We start from the raw sequence: 23477 nt of genomic DNA on the forward strand, positions 1-23477 counted from the left end.
TATAAAATGTAGGTTTTATTATTGTCAGCATGTTAAAATCTAAACATCGTTTTGAACCTGATAATGCGTATTACTTTCATTTCATTTTGTTTCATTTTTCATTAGGCTTTGTTTACTGTTCAATCCCGTGGAATTTATTACAATCTGAACCACTGAGAAGTAAAAGTCTGCCATTGGGCTGGAGCTTTCAGAGTCTGCTGTTGTTAGTAAGTTATTTATGCGTGCTTCCTGTGCATAACAGTTTCTGTTATCACCACAGCCATCGTGCTGCTGTCTGTGTCATAAGCGGTTGGTTTTTGCCGTTGGCGTCTCGTGTAACTGATCCCTTGGATAGCAGTGCAGAATCAAAGAAATACAAGAGAAGGAAGGAAATAAAAGGGAGGATGAAAAGATGATCAAGGTACACTTCGGTGTGTATTGTGTGTGTGGTGTGTCTGGCTCCAAAACTAGACGCCAGTCTGCAAACACACATGCATGCACACACACACAGGTATTAATTCACAGTGTGGTGGTGTCTGAGGGAGAGGAAACCCTACACCTGCAGAGGATGGTCTGTGGGCATCCATGAAAGGCGTGGCCAAGACAATAAAAGGTAGTCCAGAGGGCAGCAGACACGTGTGTGTGTGTGTGTGTGTGTGTGTCAGCGAGACCGCAGAGGTATGGCGTGATGCTGGCAGGAGAACAGTTTGTCTGTGTCTGTTAATTTTCATGGACCGTGTTTAGCGTAGGTCACAAACATAATGTTGGCATCACTCGTCCTCCACTTGAACAAAATCATCAAAGCATATTTATAAATGTGATATCTTCCAACATCTTACTTGAAAGTGCGGTGAATGATGAGCAGATAGGCAGTCCATAGCACATTGGAATAGATTAAACAGGTTCTATAGTCTAAGTCATCAAACGTACCTTCGGTCTAACACGAGGTCTACATGCCATGCCTTGTTAATTGCCTGATGTATTATTCTAACAGTAATTGTTTATGATGTTTTCCTATCCAGGTCCTGGACCACTATGAGAAGGAAGGTTTCAACTTCCTTTCCCAGGTTTTTAATTCTTCCCATTCATTCCTGGAGGATCTGACTGGGCTGACTCTGTTGCATCAAGAGACGCAGGCTGCAGAGGTAAATTACAGTAAATCACACTTTCATGTCTACGCATGCAAATGCAGACACACAACAAGCCTTACAGCATCAACGGACGGAAGCCACTGTCGAAGCATATTCACAGCTGCCAGCTTGTGTCCATTTAGCCTAGCAGACATGCATTCTCACCATGATGTCACTCTTAACTGCACAAAAAACAAAACAGACCGCAGCGTTCAACCTGCTAAAAAAGCATACGAACAACAGCTTTCAGTTGATTTAGTGCTGTCGCATCACAGCAAGAAGGTACCGGGTTCGAATCCCATCTGAGCGGAGTTTTCTCCGTTTCCTCCCACTTCCGAAAATATGCAGTTTAGGTCAATTGATAAACCTAACTTGTCCGTAGTGTGTGCGTGTTGTTTGTCTCTGTGTGGCCCCCCTCGATGCGCTGGCGACGCATTCGGGGTGTAACCCGCCTCTCGCCCACAGTGAGCTGGGATAGGCTCCCGTTTCATGCAAAGTAGAAAATGGATGGATGGGTTCAACCGGGGATCAATGACTAATGAAACGTCTTATTGAATGCTACACTATTCAGCATGATCTTCTGACCCTTTCTCACTTTGTTTGGCTATTTGACTTTGACTGGATGTGGGTGAGGAAAACTGAAATTGTGATTATGAATTTATTTCCTTCACATTGGAAAAACAAGTTGCAAGCTGGAGTAAACCATATAGGACTTGAGTATGACGCGAGGAAAATCTGTATATTATTCTTTATAAAATCTCATGGCAGCTACTGTATATCCTCATCTGCAGAATAAAGCCTTGAGCAAATGGAGAGGAATTTTGTTGTAGAACCATCGAAGCCTGTTGCTATGGCAGCACGTGGTTAAGGACTATGAAACGACAAACAGCAAAAAGTTACAGCAAGCATCCAGAATACTTCGTGGTGAAGTGTAGGTGGTTTGCTTCAAGTCGTCCCCCCCCCCCCCCCGACAAGAGATGGGGGGGAGTGGAGGGAGAGACAGAAAATGAGTGGGTGTGAGTGAGGTTGGGTCGACTCCTGCTTAGCTGTGGGAAAATCCCGTAGAAAATCCCACAGCGTTCTCCTACTCCTACTGGAAACACACCGATGGAGGAGGGGAGAAGAGAAAAGGAAGAGTGATATAATAAAGAAAGAAGCGGTAGATAAGAGAAGGGGGACATAGAGGAAGTACAAGGCAGAGAAAGACTGGAAAATAAGACAGGAGATGAAAATGAAAGTTGTCAAAGGGAAGGAAAGCAGGTTTATAGTTCTATCACTCTGTCCCTCTCTTGAGCCTCTCTCCTTTTCCCCTCGTTTTTTTCTCCTTTCCCTCTCCTGTCACTCTTTCCCTCATTCCCTATCACGTCTTTCTGTATGCTCCCTTCCTCTCTACTCCTCCCCCTCCTCTTCCTGATGAAGTGTGTTGAAGAGTCTGGCGTAGAACCTTTTCTCTTCCATCAGAAGATGGAGAGATTGTTTTGATTGCTCAGTCCGCTTGCGTCAGAAGTCTTAGTGCCTGCTTCCTGCACACAGATGAGCTATTCTGAAAATGAACGACACTTGGACGACAAACCTTGGAAGTTTTGTGGAAGTTTTTGCTGCTTCTCGAGTTCCAGGAAAGGATAGAACTTGTTCTCCTGCTTGTGAAAGCCTATTATTACTTGTTTCATGTGATAAACCGCTCGTCCTGGAGCTCATTTCGGATCGGTGTTTTGTATTTTAAGAAGTTACTGGCTGAAAATAATGAGAATTGACCATTTAAAAAAAAATAAAAAACTCCACAAAAGGTCCCTCCTTAGTTGTCATTGGGTGGTGATCATCACTGCTAGTGGCATTTGATGGCTCTTATTTACCTCTAAAGAGAGCCCTCATCCCTGGTGGTTGTTGCTTCTGTCATTTTTAGAAGTTTGTCTCACTTTAGGTCAGCGATTCAGCCTAGATAGGTTCAGCCTAATGAATGAAAAGGAACAAGACAGAATTCAGAATAAAAAATAAAAAAATGACGTCATCCTCTCTCCTTGAAACATGGTACTGAATTTATTACAGGGTGTGTGTGTGTATTTGTGCACTCGAGTGTATGGAACCGCTCTACTCTAATCTACGTCAGCAGATAGCAGCACCGTGTACTTATGGCCTATTTTGAGTGAGTTTGTAACTTGAGAACTACTTTTTATGCAGCCACCGCAGAGTTTTAGGGGAGTTTAAGTTGGGTGAAAGTTTAGACTGAGAGAAAAGCGTGTGTGTGTGCGCGTGTGTGTGTGTGGTCATGCATAAATCAGTATGAATGGTTTCTTTGTAAGATCAGTCCTGCTGGGATTTCATACTCTTGTAAGAGCATAACAGAGTGGAAATCTGGAAAATCGGTGACACATTTTTGAAAGCTTGGTGGACGTTTGCTTTTGTTTACCACAGACATTCGTCAACATGAGTATTTATGGCATTTAAAATTAAACCATATCTGAATTTTTCTGACAAGATTTCAACTCTTACTGAATCCTTTCCTTCTATCAATGTACAATTTGGTATGGCCCTTTTCTCTTGCACACTGCGGTCCTTGGAGCTATGACCTTCCCACAGTGTAAGACGGTAATAGTCAACCGCTCGGCCACAGCCAGGCAGCCAAATCGTCCCTTCTGGCGCACAGAATATTTATAGTTCCATCATATAAAATGTGCCTATCTACCATTACTCACCAGTGGAAGAAGCCCAGCCCATCCTGAAAGTAGTCATCAATCAACTTGACTCTGTAATTCAAGAAATTAAAAATATTTATTATTATGTGCACAGTGGTTGGAGAAGGTACAATTAATGGCTTACCTCAGGGTTCTCTCAAAGTAAAGGGGGGGCGGGGGGGTGATGGATCCACCGCTTGATGCAGATCTCCACCACAATTCAGTGCTTCTTTTGGAACGTGTCCCTCGCTTTCATAAAAACTGGAGAGAAAAAAAGAGCCATAAAGTTGAAGGATAGAAATTCACGGATCTGTCCCTTTATCTAGATCCATAGCTAATTGTATGGGTTACTGCACGGCACCATGCTCCACCCTCCTACCAATTTTAATGGAAATCCATCAAGAAGAAAAACTCTAATAATAAAAAAAAGTATAAAAACATCCAAACTTTGTCACTTTATCCAGAATAATTCCAAACTTTAGTTCAACCATCGAAAGCCCTCCCAAAGTGGAATCTTTTGTTGAGCTCTCAGCCGTCAGTAGCTTTCAGCTGGGTTTTCTAATTGAACACTGGCTGCCTTCATTACAGAGTTCTGAAACATTTTTCTGGTATCTAGTCATTTCTATTGATTTTCCACATTTTCAAAAGTCTGTTAATCATGATATAGCATAACTGAAATAACATGGCATAGGTTGAAATGTCAAGCAATAGCAGGATAAGATCGGGCCTCATGCTGCCAGCGATTGACGACTATCAGTACGCATGTCTTGTTGTAGAGAAATCAGGATTTGGATTGTGATGTCACTAATTCCCATACGTCCCATTTTAATAAATATCAAATAATACATTTGCAATATCCCAAAGGAAACCTCAACCCTTGTCAGTATAAGAATCTAAAGGTTATCAGAGGGGTTATCTGAGCTGAACTTAACCTCCGATTCAATTCACAACCATCCCTTATTTATACAGTTAAACCAGGCAGCTGTCTTTTTGTCAAAATGGGTTGGCATGTCAGAACAGCATACTGTTAGCTGATCAGCCCTCCTGAACATTACCTCACTCTAAAGGGCCAGTTCGAACAAGTCGCTCAAAGAGCCTGGAAGGAAATGATTGTCTGCACAGGATGCTGCACCTCTCCTCTGACTCACAAGCCTCTGTCTTTGGCTTGGCGGATCATGTTACATAAAATACTGTTTACACATCTATCCATACATTCACAAATAGGTCTCAGAGAAATCCGTGTTATCTTAAGACAAAGGAAAGAGTGTTTCTCCAAGCAGAATATGAGTGCAATATTCACACAACCTTAAAGAGCTATACCATAATACAAATGCATAGATTATACAGGTGGAACCAACCTGCAAATAACAATATATAAAATAATAATGTAAGTTAACTCGTCATAAAACAGGTTTTTGTATTTATAAAGGGGGGGGGGGGGATTTCATCTACAAAATCCTCTGTGGCCTTACTATTAATTCAACACTTTAATAAACCAGATGAATTTGATTGAAAACTGATGTGCAATTGCTGGATTTTAACAAATTGCAGGAAAGCGTGCCCGTGAGTCATTCTTCATTATTCATATTCCCTTCATCAGTTACAGTAAGTGACACCATTTATTGTTGCAGATGTGTGTGTTCCCGCACGCATTGCTCTCTGACTGTGAATGCCCCATACAGAGGATGTGAGACCCTCTCAGGACAAACGCTCTTTCTGCTCCACCTACTCCAACCAGCGTTGCCAGAAAGTCACGAGAAAGCGACATCAGAAGAACTTGAAGAATGGATCACTCTGTATTCCTAGTTCGGCTCCATCTTGTGACATAAATTAATTAAATAAATATTCCCAGCAAGGGCCTAACATGAAACCAACAAATAATTATCATTATAAACTGCATGTATTATCTCAGATCTATAGATTGCAATTGGTAACTTTCTCTCATAGCATTTAGCAACACAGAGGGTTTATGTTGTGCATGAAGTTATGAAATAACATATCTCTCGATTACAGTAAAGTTGGCGGTGTTTAGTCAAATAGAGACACCCGTGTTTCTCCAAATCTGAGTGTTTGGCTTTTGAGAACAGTCTGTGCACCATCATATGCCACAAATCATCCTCCTGAGTCACGTTAATGTCCCAGAGGAACAGAGGCCACCCAGCCGCCCACGCTCAGCCCAACTCTGGTCTGTGCTTCTACGTAAAACAGTGCTGCTAATACACTCGTCATTTACGTTGGCTTATCACCCAGCAGCTTGGAAAACAACACAAGGGAGAGCGCAGCAGCACAGGCGCACTCTTAACGGTCACATGTTCCCTCAAACCACACACACGTATATACACATTACACGGTCTTGAGCGTCAGAGGGCGCCGTGCACGTAAGGGCTTTAGCCAAACACTGCTACGGTTGCTACATGCTACAATTATTACCAGATGGACCAGAGGAACACATTCGATATTAAATCTGGTTTTTCATTAGCTTGCTGGGCTCCGTCCGATGAGTCACAGAGAGTGAAAACAAGGCCGGACAGTGACAGGAAGTTGACATAGATTGATTAACAATTGACCCTTGTCAATCGCCGTTCTTGAATGGTTGCTTGTTTCCATTTTCTTCCGCTAGTTTTAACCTCCTATGTAACCAGTTATTTGTTGCTGCTGCTGTGTTTTCAAAACATTCAGTTTCATGTCTGAATATCAAACTGAGGAGTGAAAAGAAATGATTCAACGAGATACAGCTGACATCAGTCACTCAGTTTTCACTGCTGAGGCCAAATGACACATTTGTATCCCAGGAGACCTTTAAGGAGATTATTTGAAAATCATTTTGACCATGCCCTTCCTTTCTGTCATAGTCTAATCATTCTCTCTCTCACTCACTCTCTTGCATACACACAAGACTATACATAGTCATAGTTTAAATCTCCCTGGTTCTTCGCAGTCTAAATCAGTCGGTGGCTTCACTTATAATCTCACTTTCTAGCCTTCCACACTCTGCCGAGTGGTTGAGGGTTTTTTCAATGTGTGTGTATTTGCTAGTACAAATACTTGTGAATAATCCTTTCTCTGTGACGGCAGATTTTAATTGACCTCTCATGGCGACTTCCTACATTACAAATTATTTTCCATTTATTTTGTCGCAGATAAATATCCTAAGAGATTTGTGACTCCTGCAGTTCTCATGTAGGCGATTCTCTTTTTCAATACACGGTTCTTCTCAGAGGTGTTTGGTCAGAGTCGCATCTTCTCTCCGCAGTGAATATTTTACGATGCGAAAAAAAAATAGCGTGTGCAAGGTTCAGGCGTTCTGAGTTCATGTACATAATTTGCAGTGAAGTAATTGTAACTAACTTGAAATCGCAAACGAGTTAGAACACGTTTCAAATTCAGCTGTCTGTCAGTTGACATTTAATTTAGGCTGGTTTCACTCCATTTATTTGCTGGTAATAGCTTGTGAGAATCCCTGAATATATATTGCTCCTGTACAGGAGATATGTAACACATTCTGGGTCAGAGCTGACAGGCATTCAGGACTTTGATCACGTGTGCCAGCTACAGTATGTCATCGTTCCTTTTAATAAACCTGCCCTCCGTTCTGTTTCTGTAGGTAATATGAGGCTCAGCAAGCATAGCTGCTCGGTGTTTCCGTCATTACAGGGTGTTCACTTCAGCAAAATACCATCCAAATATAAAAAACACGGATACAGATTTTTTATTTTAAATATCTATTTAGGGATGTATTGTGTTCTTGTGTTTAAATTTGACAACGCAATAAAGCAAAAATCTTATTTCTTTTAAACACATGCCAGAGAGATTTGCAAATTCCTGGGACACATGAATGTTGCTTTTAGTTTTACACTAATATACAGTTATATTTAAGTTTTTTTTTTTACGTCCACAGCAGAGATTAAGTAGATGAAGAGGATGGTGTGATGAATAGAAGGCGATAAGATCCAAGCCGCTTTGGCGAGCACACTGCACAGCGATTCTACTTTGGTGGGATCTCTATTATAAATGCACTTATGCACAGGGCTGGAGCTGGTGAAGAGGTGTACTGTTGCCGGGGGTAACGGGGATGTACAGTTGATAGGAGCGCTGTCTATCATCTTTAGCCCAAAGAGGCCTCCTTCGCAATCATCAATCATAGGGAAGCTATTTTCATAAGTCGTAAATAGGTTCTTATGAATCCATCTTTCCCCCAATGCATGGGAAGAACTGCAGCAGCCTAAACATGGCCTCTCTTCCCTGGCGCCGCTCAGTCCAGAGGGATGCCTGCTTCTGGCCTGGCAGCTGGCTGTTTGCACGGATAGACAGACGGATGACTGGGTTGCGACCGACTGAGTGGAAGTCTAGTCGTCTCTGTTTAGCTCCTACTCTTCTTCCCCTTCCGTAGCTGTTAGCAACTATTTACGTATCCGTGTCAGCATTACACTTACAGAAAGGACTTTTATTTCAGAATGCTCCTTTTTGCTGCAGTTGCTTATCATGTATGTAGATTTACAGTTCAGTCTGAAAATGTGCTGTTTAATGTGGCCAGTATGATTGAAATGATTTTATCATGTAGGTTTTTCCACCTTTATCCAGTAATTGTTTTTAATGAAGTTGGGTTTAACTTGTGTAGTGCAGACCATTTTTCTGCGATGGTAATTTAGATTTTCAAAATGCCATCTTACATTTGTTATTTCTTTGTTAAAAGCCACCAATTCCTCATGCTGATATTATCTTGTTTCAAATCAGTCAGCTCTGTTCACTCTGCAGCATCATTGTAGGACTTTTTTTTAAGATGAAATAGGGTGACTACATGAGAAATGCAAGCGTAAAGAGAAGGAGAAGGAAGGAAAAAGACACACCGGTGAATTTTTAATGTAACTTAATTTGTTTTTCAGGAATCTGTCTTCCACTGACGTTTGGTTTAGGGCCTAGGCGTATATTAAACACAGATTAACCATGTAGCTCTCCTTTTGCAGCCCTGGCTCATTGATACATAAACTCCACTGCACCTCTGAATGTGTGCTGTGGTACCTGGCACCAAAACCTTAGCAGCAGATCCTTTAAGTCCTGTAAGTTGCGAGGTTGGGCCTCCATTGATCAGACTTGTTTGCTCAGCGCATCCCAGCGATGCTCAATTAGATTGAGATATGGGGAATTTGGAGGACAAGTCAACGCCTCAAACCCCCCATTGTGTTCCTCAAACCACTCCTGAGCCTTTTTTTTTTTGCTTTGTAGCAGGAAGCATTATCGTCCTGAAAGAGGTGCTGCCATTAGGTAATAGAGTCTCCATGAGAAGATGGGCAACAATGGCTAGGTAGGTGATGCATGCCAGAGCAACAGCCACATGGACGGCAGGATCCAAGGCAACTCCTTCTCTCCACTGGCTTTCCTTCTTTCCATAATAATATATTTTCTCCAGGTTTGCGATACACATGCACCGAGCCATCCCTGTAATGTAAAAGAAAATACGATTCATCAGGCTAGGCTGGGCCACCTTCTTTTATTGCTCCATAGTCCAGTTCTGATGATTATGTACCATTGTCAGTGGCAGACATGGATCAGGAAGAGCACCTTGATGGGTCTGCTTCTATGACTCATCAAACTGTGCTGTACTGTGCGTTCTCACAGCATCCTAACAGAACCCGCATTAACTTCGATTTTAGCTAAGGTTGCTCGTTTTGGGCCGAACAGGGCAGGCTTCAGTCCTGACGTGCATCAATGAGTCCCTGCTGCAGAAACATCTTCAACCAAACATACACAAGTCATATAAAATCATATAATAAGACGGTCATGTTGTAATGTTGAAGGAATAACTAGTAGGTGGAATTTCAGTTTGGCGTCTTAATATCAGTCATTATTACAGCAAAATGCTCCGACCACATCAAAGGCGGCTACGAACTGGTCTCTGTGTGCATGTCTTTATCTCACACAGCCTGATTCTCGTCTGGCTGGCTGGTCACAGGTAATCTGCCCTGGAGCCATGGCACTCACTCACACATACATGCATGTATGCACACACACGCACGAACTCGCAAGCACACACACACAATGCTTGTTCTTATCTCCCCCCCTGATGCTGCAGCACATGGAACACCATGATAGCATCAAGCCTCTGGTTCAGATAATTGCTCTCGCACACAAACCCAAATAATACACGCACACACACACAAATGTAGTTGTATCCATACATGCATGTCTCCATTTGTGTTTGCATGCTCTGTTTATGTGCGTCTTTGTTCCACCTCTTCTCTGACTAACACTTCTGCTCATGCACACACTTGTCTGTGACCGACTTCATTTCCTCTTGTTGTGTTGAATCTTAATCATTTTAATGACACCTTTCAATGCAGTTTAAACAGACTCCACACCTCATCCTGTGCTGAAGGAGTTTATTGTTTGACTTCTAATTGAAACCACAGGACAGTATAACAAATCCTGCGTTATTATTTGCTCCTCGTGAAAGTGTATGTGTGTGTGTGTGTGTGTGCCAGGGCTTGTTCCTCCATGAAGATTGGATGATTAGTCAAGAGGAAAGTTTTTTGCTCTGTCCATTTTTTGAAGACTTTGAAATAGTGGAATAAAGATAAAATAATTTTATTAAATCTTTTTTCATATTTGTTTTTTTAGGGCCCTACATTTCTGTGTGTCCATGTGTATGCGCATCTTTCATGCATATACAAGTTTCATGTGTGAGCTTGTGTGTGTGCCCACAGGGCCCTACGAGTGTTTGGTTTTGTCTCTGACCACACGTCAGTTGGCTTTGACTCACAGTTCTAATTAAATCATGGGCAGGTCTGAACTGGCAACTCGTTCACGCACACACACAGTTGCATGATTGAACTGGTTCATTAGGAAGTTTAATCTGGTTGCACGCAACGGCGGCTACCTAATCAGATGCAACAGTAACTGAACTAAATAGAGGCTGTACATGACTTTCACTTTTATATTCAACCACGTAGATCACTTTTTTTAGCTACCACACGAGGCACCACCTGCTCATGAGAAGGGATGACTACTCGCACAATCACTTTCACACTAAAGGAAACAAACTGGAAGTCAGGAGCCAGCGACTCTTTGACCCGGAATGGATCAGGGATCAATCCACCAGGGTTAAGGATGGAAGCACTGGACTTCCAGTAAATGAAGAACACATGTCATGAGAGAAAATATTTTACAGTCAGATATTTATTTTGTAGTGGCTTGGTGGTGTAGTAGTTAGCGCTGTTGCCTCACGGCAAGAAGGTACCGGGTTTGAATCCTATCTGTGCAGAGTTTGTATGCTCTCCCCGTGTTTGCGTGGGGATTCTCCGGTTTCCTCGCACCTCCAAAAACATGCTATTTAGGTGCGTTGATCACTCCAAATGTCTGTACTGTGTACGTGAGGGTTGTCTGTCTCTGTTCGGCCTCGCAATGCGCCGGCGACATGTCCGAGGTGTACCACGCCTCGCACCCGTAACCAGCTGGAATAGGCTTCAGCAACAAAGCGGCTGTAGACGAGACGATCGTCTCTTGTGCAATACTAGAAAAACACTCAGAGCGCAGACCTCCACCAAGCAGCTCGTTCCCCTCCTAATTGGATTTACACTGTCCACATGGTGAACTGGATCATCATCATCAAAAGGTTCTAAATTGTTCTAGGTATCTTTATACACCAACCATGAAAAGTAAAAGTAAATCGGAGTTTATGTGTATTTTTAACTGATTTTTTAATTCGTAAATGGAGTCAGCTTTCCTGACCTTATTCTGGATCCAATCCGGATAAAATTCAGTAGAGAGATAGAGGCCCCCGCCCTACATGACTGTGTCACATTCCATAAACATCGATCAATAATCAACTGAGATATTGAGGAACAAAATTTGAAGCTCCATTGACTGCAGTGTTAATGAAAATTGAATTTCTCTAGCATACAGGAAATGTGGGACCAGGAGGAAATGCAGAGAATGGGTGGGGGGGATTGAGATAAGAACATAAAAGATGAATGCGGCTGATGGATCAAGATTTACTAAATTTTGAATCAGCGATTGGATTGACGAGAGGGGATATTTTGTTTGACATGTATTTTAAAGAACGTTTAGAAGCAGTGCCGTAAATGTGAGGGATGCATTGTGGGATTATCAGTGAACGAAGAAAACATCAAAATTATTCCTAAAAAGTTCAGGAGAGTTGTTCTGAAAGAGAGAACAAGCAGCCAGTGGATGTCTCAGGAGAAACGACAAGACACAGCTGTTGCTCCACAGGCCGCCACACCCAGCGGAGAGACTCCATTTGTGGTTGTAGCTGGCCTTAATGACTCCCAGAGAGAAGTGGGAGAACAGGGTCGTCGTGGTGACGGGAGCATTTGACCGACTTGGAGTGAAGGAAATAAAAGTAGGGAGGCGAACGGAGAATCTGCCGGGTTTTTTTTAGGACATGGGATGAGCGTGGAAAAGGCGGATGCTGCATCACTTCCTCGTTTGACTTTTCCCTGCTAAAACGTTTGGTTTCAGGGTTTCCTATCTGGGGGGGCTTTGTTTGGCTCTGGAGTTTATGAAAACATACCCAGGGAACGTGGCCCCAGCTGAGACCCATACATTAACCCTGTTCCCACCGGGTCTTGTCTAATCCATCTCTTTTCTCTCCAAATCAGTGTTCAATCACTATCACCCCATTCCTTCTCTTTTCCCTCTGCTGTCTCTCTGTCTCTCTCTTCCTTTGTCCCTTCCATCAGTCACTCATCCCCTCATCTTGCTTCCATAGCAACTCTCTGCTTCTTTCTCTTTGCCATGCAAATACCAAAATCAACCACTGACAAGTCTGTGTAGGAAGTCTGCTGTTTCCCATCCCTCGTTAATCAACACTGGCAACTGTTAATCTGGCATGGACTTTTATATTTTGTGTACCAGTAATAAAATACCTCGCTGGTAGAGCAAAAGATCATTCCCGGAAGAAAGTAGTCTCCATATACTGGAATACCTCCAGTTTGAGCGCTGAAAAGCCACAATGCCCAGTACTTTGTGTACATTTCTGAGGCTTTTCAAAAACAACTACCGGTATATGTAGCTCTATGAATATTCAAAGTGCTTTGAAAGATTTCAGTAGGAACCAATGGAGCTTGAGGCCGGAACAAGATGTTTGGCAGTATTGAAGGATGATCTTGTTTTCTTTAAACAAATAAATAATTCCAAATGAAGACAATGAAAAGAATAGGCTTAAGACTTCTGTAGCATTTCTCCATGTGTGACCTCAAGTAGCCCTTATACAGGGATCAAATGATTCCTTTCTGACTGTAAATTATGACATAAATAGGATGCATTCGACCACTTCTGTAAATCTACCACAGTAAAACTGCGTCTTGTGATATCATTTTAATTATATCTCTTCCTTATCTGTAAAAGCGGGCTTTTTGCGCTGCCCTTGAGCATGGCAGTTCCATCACTGAAAACTCTTGATTTCTGATGTCAAGATCAAAAAGCGGTTCCAGCACATCTTCATTTTAATCACATTGCTGCCGCGTCATGAAATTATAGAGGACTTTAGTTAGTTATTTTCAGCCAATGATATTTTTTCTGCAGCTAATTTAGCATTTCAGTTGGAACCTAGTTAGAGGTCAGTAATTATGTTCTAATAAAAACATATGTGGTGATCAGACATTTTTTATGGTTCTTATACACTCAGAGATTGAGTCAGGGTCAGGGGTCACGTGCTGCTGAGAGGGCATTTGTGCTTTTTAGGTGCCCCTCCTCTTCCCGTCTCCACCCATCTCCTCTTCCTTTTCCTGCCTCTAGTCTCTGTGGACAGAACGTTTAAAGACTAAGCAAGGCTCTAAATACGACCCGTAATATCCCACCGTAAGCGTGAAGATTCTCTGAACCTTTCACATAAACTTTCAATCATGGCTGAACGACCGCTTTCGCGTCGACGGCGCGGTCGAGGAATGGTTTGTGAAGATGTGTCCAGTCATTAACCCGTGTCTTACCGGTGAAACGTCTACGCTGCAGATTCCCACCGCATTGTGTAGGACTGTCTGAGAGGAGTTCAGGAATGTAGTTGGGAATGCCATGTGCTACAGCAGGAGCAGGTGGAGTTATGTTGTGCTGCATGAGGTCATAGTCAATACTGAGCATGGATATCTGCACATGGTCGTTAGCGTGTGTGTGTGTGTGTGTGTGTGTGTGGTATTTAAGTGTGTTAGAAGAAGAGATGCAATAGAATTCAACACTTGTTATCCTAGTTGATCCTTTTTAAGGGAAAATTACACACGGTCTTCCAAAGAGAATGTTTAAATATGAACATTTATTTAATTTTCAGAACATTTTCTTTGAATATTTCAGAACTTGGTTGAGTACTTGAATATTCAGGACTTAAAATGGATTTTTGGTTGCCAGTCTCTTATGGACCTTTGCAACCCACAAAGACAAGAAGACATTTTCTAAAACATTTTAAGATGGCGTTTGCTGGCATGTTTTACACCCTAATGCCGGTATTAGTTTAAGATCAGCGCCAACCATTTATATCTTTTGTTGCTTTTATTTTGGGGTCCACATTGACTGTGTACTTTTCCGTTTAAAACTAGTCTACTGCACGGCCTCCTTTAAGACATGTCAGGTTATGATTAAAAAATGATCCAGATGCTGTAGTTATTTCTGATCAGGCAGTCGAGTTGGGAGCCCCAGAGGACGGGAGGATGCTACAGCGTTATGGGAATTCTTAAACGTTGATGTCTGACGTATAAATGTACTTGCTATTTAGTTATTTTTCCAAACAATGGACATCCTGGCTGAATTTCTCCATTAATTCTCTTTGTGTTTTTTATGTAACAGAATACATATTACCCCGTTTGTCCCCCCCCCAAATTTTGTTTTGGGGGGGGGGGACAAACAAATGAGCGTCTTTACACAACCTCCATCTATCATTGATGGAGGTAACTATTAACTTGGTACGTCATCTCTTTGATTGCAGCTGTGTGGCTCTTCCTTCCTACTTCTGAAGGTAAAAACTGCCCTCGAGGGGCTTTATGAGAGAGGATGAAAGAGTCCCCCCCCCCCCCCCCCAGTAACATAAATCAACAAACACATAACACTGTCCAGCAGACGTTAGGCAAATCAAGACGTTCCTTGGTTGATACCTGTTTTTTTTTTTTTTTTGAACTGTTGAACAGAAGAAGCTTCATTGGAGCTTCACGACCAAACGCTGTCGTTCCTTTTCTGAAGCGGGGCCTTCGCTTCCGTCTCCTCTGTCGATGCGCTTCATGGCGGCTGTAATGACAGATATGAGCCACAGCTTCTTTGTAAAGGCTCCACATAAACCACTCGAGATCACAAGGATGAAACGGAGATCCAGTCTGGAGCTTTTTTCCCCTCGACTCCTCAACCAGCGGCGCAGTCGCCGCTGCAACCAGCCGCCTGAAACCACATCAGTCTCGGACCGCTCTGTGTGGCCCACTAATTGCACGTCACATGGAGCCAGTCTCCAGGATGAAAGCTTGACGCTTTGTGCTTCGGTGTCAGTTCTAATATGTAAAGCAGATGTGTGTTTAATATCAAAGCCCATCGGTGGTTGTGTAGCGCTGCCGAGTTAAATGGCTTTAGATGTTGGCTTCCCGCTGTGGGCCACCCGCATTCAGGAGGTATTCCTGTAAGTATTCATCAGTACACGGAACAACCCTGGACCGTCTGCCCGCGCCTGACAGCACAATCGAAAGCTGAAGTGCTCCTGATAAACGGGGTGACGCTAACGGCTAACCGCTAGTGTTTCCAGAAGCAGCAGTGTGACAAATATCAATTACGACCCAGATGCTGACGCCTGCTGTGGTGTGTGTGTGTGTGTGTGTGTGTGTGTGTGTGTGTGTGAAAACGGTAATCAGCGGCAGCAGAACGTTGGCTGTGACTCCCCGGCTTCGGCTTCCAGCTAAGACCTCTCTCTGATCAGGTCCCGGCCTTTTCCAACAACTAGCTGGGATTATAGATCAGCCACATCCCAACTGACTACCGATCCAAACACGTTCTCACCATGATTACATGCAGCTTATTCTCAGACCTTTTGAAACCGCCAACATCCTTTTTTTAACCGGCAGTCACTCCAGGTTTTGATTTGATAAGGATGCATCCAAGTGGAAGATGGGCTGATTATGTTATTGCCAATCCCTTTTAGGTGCTGTCATGGTGTGTGTGTGTGTGGGGGGGGGGGGTTGACCAGTTAGGACAGATAAAATTCCAGTTCCTTTCCAGACCAGACGTTTGTTTCGATGTTGCTTAATGCAATCATTACCTTTTGTAATTATTTTGATTTTTAAGCAGTAGAAAATCCTAAAGTTTTCTTGAGACTAAATATCCAGTCTCAAGAAATATTGTTCATCGCACGGTAAGGAAATGTTGGGAATGTTACCAGGAATAGATGATAAAATCTCAGTGATGATCCAGAAGAGATCCTGGATTCTGGATCACTTTGATATTTATGTTAACATTGCAGTTAATGAGCTTCAAAATTTGTTCCTCCATATCTATTTAATTTAATCTGGATCGGATCTGGAATGACGTCAGGAAAGAATATTACATTTTAACATTGGAAACTCCATTTAGGGATTCAAAACTCAGTTACAAACACAGAAACTCTGATTCACTTTTACTTTTCATGGTTGGTGTATAAAGATACCAAGAACAACTTAGAACCTTTTGGTTGGTAAATCTGATTAGGAGGGGAACGAGCTGCTCGGCGGAGGTCTGCGCTCTTCTAGTTATTGTGATTATTTTAGTTTAATAGTATTTCACAGGGTGTCCATCTTCTCCATAGCATACTTCCAAATGATTATTCTGCACTCTGGACTCACAAAGGAATGGAGGATATGTCTTCTACTGATAAACCAATGTGATCCCATGCTGATGTGTGCTGCTGTGTTTTGTATGTTCATTTCCTGGTTTTAAATATATCATTTTTTAATCATATATAAAAAAAAATATTGGAAAACAAGGCTAAGTAATTGAACAGTGTCTAACTCTTTGCTTTAGTTGTCGAGTGGCCGTTACTGTTGGCAGTGATCTCCCTAATTGGACGACGCTGAGCTCTACTTTACGTTATTCTGTTCATGCTTTGCAGCAGAGCAGGAGAATGTTTGAGACGCATCCGATGGAGTCGGCCCAGCTTCAAAGGCTGCAGTGAAGTTGTTAGCTACAGTTTACTGGAGATATTCAAGTTACATAAGGTCGTTCCCCTCGCCTCCTTTTTTTGCTCCCCTCCCTCTCTTGTGTTGCACAAAAGATTTCTCTAAACGCACACACACCAGTGTGGCATGGCAAGCGTCCAGAGAGGGGCTCCAGTGTCGCTGTTTCAAAGAGTTCTTTGCTCGCTGTCCTTTTGATGCGGCTCCCCAGCAGCAGCGGAGCAGAAAGGCCGAACCTCCATCTTTTATATCAATTTGTTCATCATTCTTCATGCGGTCCCGCACGTCTCCTGATTATCTCTGCAAAGTACCTCCCGACGTCACGGTTACGAACCATTTAGCCCTATCAAGTTGAAGGATGCTCGTCTAACTTTTGACCACATGACTGCCACTTGTGCCTCCCTTGTGAATACAGATGGGTCCATGGGCATAAAAGGACGAATGAAAACACCCTCAAGGTAGCATAGGTTCTGTATGACTGTGTTGCCAGGTCCTGTAACATCATACCTGCATCGAGGCTGAGCCTCATAGAGCTTTAAAAGGGATCGACAGCTGAACTTACAGCGAGAAAACCTCTGACTGTAGTTTTATCCATCGACTCACTTCACTAGCAGAAAACATAAATGCATAAAATGTTTCCTGAATCTACTTTTAAAGCCATAACAAACTATGAAATTAGTTCAAATGAAATTTTGCATACATTTTTTGAAGTTAGTTGAACTTTGGGGACAGATTTGGCGTGCGCATCCTATGGGATGCGCAGCATTCGTACTATGCATGCGCCGTCAGTTTGTCGTCGAGGGACTCTAGACTGTTTCACAGGAACCTGCCAAATCTGGACTCAGTTATAAATAACTGAGAGGTCTTGGTGTGCTCTGCTGAGGACGTGCTGCACTCAGAGCAGAGCCGTCACCACCTCTTCAGTGTCGTAGAGCGTCCCCTCTCACAAGTCATTCACTGTTCCCAGCAGGTACTGCACTTTGTATAAATGCCGTGTGGTCGTTATCTTCAGATACACAAGGGAAAATATCTCAGAGAGATGCAGGGTCTGGGTTTTTTTAGAGGTCTGTCGTTAGGAAATTAATTTCCTTGGATGTTTCTGGCCAAAAAAAAATTGAGGTTGGATTAACTTTTAAGATTTTTCCTGAAATAATGGTTCCATGGAATTGAGTGCAACTGCAGTTCCACTTCAAAGTTTTATTATTTCTTGGAAACTTTCTATTCCCGATAAATTTTACATTGGTGCACGTTCAGCCCCCCCATCAACGAGGATGTGACTAAGAAAGCATAATAAATAGAGTATTAACAAAAATAGCTTTTGAAATGCAAGACAGTGGAAAACCGTTTTTGGGTGATCTTTTACTCACCAAATAATTATCAATTTAATCAGAAAATAGGCAAAAAACTTCATATGAATCAATTAACAAATCAGTTCTCTGTTGCCTTCACACTTTGCTTGTTTTCTTAATGCGTCCATGCTCGTGTGTGTGTGTGTGTGTGTGTGTGTACAACCACAGCGTTCATGTGCAACATTCCAGTCTGTCTTAGAGGTATGTGAATTACGTCTTACTGGGAGAGAATGTGAAGAATCTGCTGCCATGAGAATGTTGATCTTGTTTACTGACACAGTCATGAAAATGGTGCGTGTGCATGTGTGTGTGTGTGTGTGTGTGAGAAAGATGGTCACAAATTGCTGCCACTTCCTTGTACGACCCTTTTCAGTGCATTAAGCCAAGCCTGTAATGTTTTTAATTATTTCCATGTGACTAAATGCCATTTCTGTTCATCTAGTCTTAATGGAAGCAGATTATCTAATCAGTGTCGCCCCAACTGGGAACATTTCTACTCGAATCAGAGCCCGCACTTCTGTACGTTTCTGTCACGTTGAATTCTGATTATTCAGGATTCAATTTTGAAGCTCCATTGACTGTAATGTTATAAAAAATATCAAAGTGATGCAGAATCCAGGATCTCTTCTGGATCATTATCAAAATTTAAACAACTGTTCCTGGTAAGACTCCCAACATGTCCTGAAAATTCCATCTAGAGCCATCCAGAACCTTTTGAGTTATCCTGCTAACACACAGGCGAAAACATAACCTCCTCGGCGGAGGTAATATTGTATTGTATTGTATTAAGGATGTGCTTCACTCTCAATGCGTTTTGTGTCTTTTTATCCTCAGATTTGGGACATGAGTGATGATGAGAGCATCTAAAGGACTGCAGCGTTTTCAACGCAGAGACCAGCAAACGGGGTCAAAACTAGCCTATTCAAAACCAAGCACTTATTTCAAGATTTAAAACCTATTACCGATACTCTATTCTTCATTTTTAGAACAAAGCAGACATTTGGTAAAAAGAAATGAGCATTTCGCTTTTTCTCCTGGAATATTCAGTGAACTACTTTGTTCACTGTTACACTAGGAACAGAATTAAAGCTTGAACAAGGTAGTTTTTGCACTTTTGTTTGTATGACGCTGTTCCCACCATGTGTGTAATCAACTGTTTACATATTGTGTTTTGGACAAAAAAAAAAACTGTGTTTAATGTAATGTTTACTTCTTTGGTTACAATGCTTAAAGCTTCAGCAAACTGACACAGGATCAGCCGCTCCAGCATTAATGGGACTTCTAAAGCATCCTTTAGCAAAACGTCGACTTTCATCTGCTCAATCTTTTAGTTTGGAGAAGTGCTAATTCTGAAAATCCGATTCCCTGTGTGTGTGGTAAGATCTGTAGTTCTGCACTTTTTTCATTTTATTTCACCAACTGGAATAAAATGTCTGTCTTGTATTAAAGTTTATGATCTGTATATTGGAGTAAAATAGTGCTTTATATGGAATAGTGTTCCTCTTTCACACCACATTTTTGTTTTACATGTCCCCATCGACAGAACCTTTGTCCCAAACGCTAGACGAGAACAGAAGCCACGCAGTCAGGCGGCGGTTTAAGAGCATTTTATTGTTCATCAAGGCTACTTTACGTACAAAAAAGGTGGCCTGCCAAAACCTTTTTAGCAGGAGACACAGAGCCACAAATCCAACTTATTTTTCAGAAATTTCTTTTTACAGATCAGAGTATTACTACCATTATACATGCTACTTCCACTTCAGAGGACCTCGTACTGTGGTACAATCCGTAGGCCCTACACAGTCATCAATAAACACCAATGTATATTGCTTACATGCAGCAGCTGAAACTTGACCTGCCTGCTAGCCCATGACTTGTAGATTTGTATTTGATTTTTTAACAAATATTGGAAAACAATTGGAAATGACCAGCAAGATCTGCCGGGCTAGTGGCGAAATGATTGTGTTCCATCAATGCAAAACATGCAAACAGCTTCGGAGGCTCCGACATGCCAACCTCTCTCCTCTAACAAATGAATTGTTCATTTGGATGTGTAAGAAGTCTCATAACGGAACACAAGTAAACAATGGCATAGCAGACCCATGGAAGTAGCGATTGTCACCAACACACCAGTGGCTTATTGTGGTTTAGATGTTGCGGTGTTCCTGCACTTGAACCTTTACTCTTACCAGACAAACTACAAACAAAAAAGATCAACTTTTTTTTTTTTCCACAAAAAAGAAAATGCAATGATTACAATATAAGAACAGGGAAAACCAACAATTAAATAGCTACATATCATTAACAAATTAATTGTTCCTCAAAAAATACCTACGATTTTTTTTTCTCTGTACATTCGTTACGCACAGCGTAACGATGGTCTTATAGTTAGCTATTATAAAAAGTATTTTTTATAGTGATTTTCCTACAGTGTGTAGGGAGTGTATATTGAGGCAGACAGAGCCTCCTACCTACACGGTGGTAGTGAAATGATAATGAGAAAGAACAATAGAAAAACTAAATCCTCTGGACACTCAGCCCTTTTCCCCTCCGGTTTTCTGGCATGATCTACATCCAAACAGAAGCTCAGCTCCTGACGCTCTCCCACACCCAAAACCTGCCTACGACTAATACCCATTCCAAACCACTCTGAACCCGGAATCCCAGAGAGCACATTAATAGCGCTCATTTGTTAAGGGAATCTAAACGGCAGTTGAGCGACGACTCAAATATTTGTGCACCTGTAGATTCAAGAACTTCCACCATCAGTCCTGGTTCACACCTGGTTCTGATAGTTGAGTATGGAATGTGTGGACATGTAACTACACTCAGTGTTTCATTTAGAGAACTCACTAAAGGATGCAATCATATTGAATTAAAATAAAATAAAAAATGACTAAACCATGTCACCTTTCAGCCTCCTAAACCTGGAAATGTTGGTGCTTTTTAGACATCCTCCCGTTATAAACAACGTCTCTAAAATCTATGCTCTGAATGGCCTCAAATTGGCTTACATGCTCTATTGTTCCTTTGTTACAATACATGGGTTTATAGAAATGTGATGCAAAGTGAATTTTCTTTTGTCATCCTGTGAAGATGCAAGAAAACTGTCCGCAGAAAACTCCAGTGTTGACCCTAGCTGTCTTTTAGCTCCGTTGGTTACTACGGAGATGCAGAATGCACACAGGGCCCGAACAAAGTTCCCCCACAGGAGGAATGTTTGCCACCTTGGAGTTAAATTCATTCAAGTCAGATTGCGACAGTTGTAGATCAACAAGGCACCTTCCAGAAATGAAAGTACTGAAATCCAAACGTCTGAATCAAAAGCTCGCACAAGGTAACGGTACCTAGTTCTCCTCGGGCATCATCAGTCTGCTGAGATGTGATCTTCTAAGCACTTTCAGACGGCAAGATGAATGCGGCTGAAGTCTGGCACGAAGGTGGTGCCTGAAAGATGACAGCCAAAACAGACTCGTGTCTTAGTTCCCAGAATGAGGTTCTTTTCTGGGAGGATGAGGACCTGCTGACTATGTCAGAATATGAATGCAATGTCTCATTTTAGTCAAGCCAAAGGTTGTAGCCAAATGTGCATCCCCAAGCTTGAACCATGCTGCAGAAACAAGCCGATGGATTCTGAGAACTGCAGCTCTCACCATTACAACAGAGCCTGTCCGGAGGCTATCTCGCTAGTTTGTTACCATGCGGATATTAATGCAAAATAAAAACACAAAACTATAATAATAACAACAATCATAATAATAATATGGAGTACAACTGACCCAGCAGTGAGTGTATAGTGTCTACGTATGTTACTAGCAACGAATGAAGTAACTAACGTCCAATTGATAATAGTAGTTAAGATTGAAATGCTTAAAACTATTAATAGATACCAGCTATTAAAACAAACACAAACAAACAATAAAAGATAGTAATTACACCTGCATGGAAGTGTAACAATGAGAACAGTGTGTTCAGATCAATTACTGGACTTACTGTACTTTGAATAATGGTGGCTCTGATGTCAAGCAACCAAATAGTTTGCAGGTTTATTAACCTTGGTAAATGTATTCCAACAATATGGCATAGATTAAGTGGTTTTGTGCATTTGAGGGCAACAAAATATGCATCTATCAATACCAACCAATACCACTTAATCGACAAATGCAGCTTTTGTGTCGTTGCTCAAGATCAATAAGAAAAGCTGGTCTGTATGATGTTGATAATTTTCACTCCACTTGCACATATAATTTTTATTACATTTGTACTTTAAATGGCACTTTTTGAGAGTGGCCATTTCCTCCCACCATATGCAACTTAAACCAATCAACAACCGGTCGGCCATGGCTTGGCTTAAAGTCAGACCTGATGGTGCTTGCCAGAGGTGGTAATACAAGCAACCTTTGCTTCCTTCCCTTCCAAGGCAGCCATGTCATTGCAATAATCAATATTAATTATTATTATTATTTTTTTATCTTTGGGAGGCAAAATACAGGATTCCAGAAAAGATGGATTATTCCAGATAGTGTAAAAATTAGTATGTGCAGAGCCACAAATCAGACCAAGTGGAGTTTACATACAGTTACAAAACCAAGAGGCGGTGACCGGATGCTTGTTTGTTTTTCGTTTCGTTTTGGAGGTGGGCATCGATCCGTGTCTGAAGTTTCTTTGGTGGTTTAAGATTCTTTTCTCCAAAGGGGTCTCCCACTTATCTTTTCTTTCTCATGTTTGCTGTCTAATGTCATAACGTGAAAGCAATATACACAAAACTACTGTTAAACAAACCAAAAACCAAAAAACGAGAAACAAGTAAGAAAGGAGAAAATGAATAAAACACCACCTTTCCACTCTCTTTATATACACATAACTGCAGACGCTTTCTCAGCTCCGAGCTTGACGTGCAGTGATGAAGAATGATTGGACGGAGCAGCTTAACGCTCCCCAGTCAAGTCGAACCCTCGTCCCGTATTATTGATTACTGGTCTGGCATCACCACAGCAGAGCACCGAAGACTATAAAAATACACGTTGTTATTGCTCGGTTGATCCTCTGTGAGTGCAGAGAAGGGAGTGCAGGCTGGAGGGTTTGGGATGATGCTAGCAGATCAGCAGGCATCCCCTCAGGGATGCTGGTGACTGCTCAGAGTGAGGGGGCATGGGAGCTGGAGCTGGGGTTGTGGGGAGTGCAGGGGGAATAGGGGGAAACTGCTCTTAAATCACTCCGCCT

General features: G+C 42.0%; 1 protein-coding gene across 1 annotated transcript in view; it reads left to right on the forward strand.

Annotated features, from left to right (window-relative positions):
• The window catches only part of atg7 (ATG7 autophagy related 7 homolog (S. cerevisiae)), a 37205-nt gene extending 17508 nt beyond the window's left edge, over nt 1–19697 (forward strand). The window contains exons 17-18 of the mRNA XM_068742453.1: nt 1002–1124; nt 19089–19697. Of these exons, the coding sequence (XP_068598554.1) occupies nt 1002–1124; nt 19089–19121 (156 nt within the window). The 3' untranslated portion in view covers nt 19122–19697. The remainder of the gene's footprint in view (nt 1–1001; nt 1125–19088) is intronic.
• Nucleotides 19698–23477: the final 3780 nt, after the last annotated feature.

This window comes from Brachionichthys hirsutus, chromosome 8 (genome assembly GCF_040956055.1).
Source record: "Brachionichthys hirsutus isolate HB-005 chromosome 8, CSIRO-AGI_Bhir_v1, whole genome shotgun sequence".
NCBI classification, from domain to species: domain Eukaryota; kingdom Metazoa; phylum Chordata; class Actinopteri; order Lophiiformes; family Brachionichthyidae; genus Brachionichthys; species Brachionichthys hirsutus.